Consider the following 1,028-nt stretch of genomic DNA (forward strand, 5'->3'; position numbering starts at 1 on the left):
GGGCCCGCTGGCAGCTGCCGAGGAGCCGCGCCGCGCTCCTGCATTTTTGTGGGGTGACGCTGGGCGACCCGCCGCCCCGCGCTCCGGCAGTGCCCCGCACTGCACCCGCCGCTTCCCGTCCCGCAGCTCGGGCGCCTGTTTTGTTGTTTTTTTACCTTCCTTGGCTTTTTTCCTCCTGGCCAAAGTGCCTCCGAGTTTGCCCAAGAAGGAGTCATCTTTCTTGCGGGAAGGGGGAGACTTGGGCGTGGGGGACTTGGGCGCCGAGGGCGACTTCTGAGGGGACGTTGCCATGAGCGGGGTGCGGGGCGGGGCAGCCCGGCCCAGCGCCCGAGGTGAGGGGAGGCAGGCTGGGCGCCCAGATGCAGCGAGCGGCTGGCTGCCCTGCTCCAAACGGAAGCGGAATTATTTCAAGCATTTGAGGCAGCTCCTGCTCTCCCTCCTTCCTTCCCTCCCCCCGCCCGCCCAGGGAAGGCCGCTCTCGCCGCGGTGCGCACTGCTCTACCCGGCACCTGCCCCGCAGCCCCTGTCCCCCAGCTGGGCTGGGCTTTAGGCCGGGATTGTTTGTGCCACAGGCGGCTGTCAGGCGCTGGAAGGAGATCTTTGCAGTCCTGAAGCAAGATCCTGGATCCTGCCTGATTTACTGCCTCTCTGATCCCGGCAGAAGCCCCAGCCCCTCTGGCCTGTGTTTCTTCAGGCCCTGCCTCAAATTAAACCTGGGCTAGAGAGCTGTTCTGTGTTTTCAAGCCCTAATTTTACCGTGGGTTGGCTCTTTCTATAGCTGGACGGTCATTTTTATCCTGCGATTGTTACTTTGCACAGGGCAATTGGTCATAGAATCAATGAGCCGGAAGGGACCTAGACAGATCATCTAGTCCGACCCCCTGCCATGGGCAGGAAGGAGCACCGGGGGTGCAGGGGTCATAAGACCCCAGCCAGGTGCCTAGCCAGTCTCCTCTTGAAGATTTCCAGGGAAGGTGAGAGCACCACCTCTCTGGGAAGCATATTCCTGGCTCTGGCCACCCTTACAG

General features: G+C 62.2%; 1 protein-coding gene across 1 annotated transcript in view; it reads right to left on the reverse strand.

The window, feature by feature from the left end:
- PARVA (parvin alpha) overlaps positions 1-412 on the reverse strand; it is a 150,722-nt gene extending 150,310 nt beyond the window's left edge. Inside the window, exon 1 of the mRNA XM_019519564.1 lies at positions 156-412. Coding sequence (XP_019375109.1) covers positions 156-291 — 136 coding nt within the window. The 5' untranslated portion in view covers positions 292-412. The remainder of the gene's footprint in view (positions 1-155) is intronic.
- Positions 413-1,028: the final 616 nt, after the last annotated feature.

Source organism: Gavialis gangeticus, unplaced genomic scaffold (genome assembly GCF_001723915.1).
Source record: "Gavialis gangeticus isolate Ggan-Ray unplaced genomic scaffold, GavGan_comp1, whole genome shotgun sequence".
NCBI classification, from domain to species: Eukaryota; Metazoa; Chordata; order Crocodylia; family Gavialidae; genus Gavialis; species Gavialis gangeticus.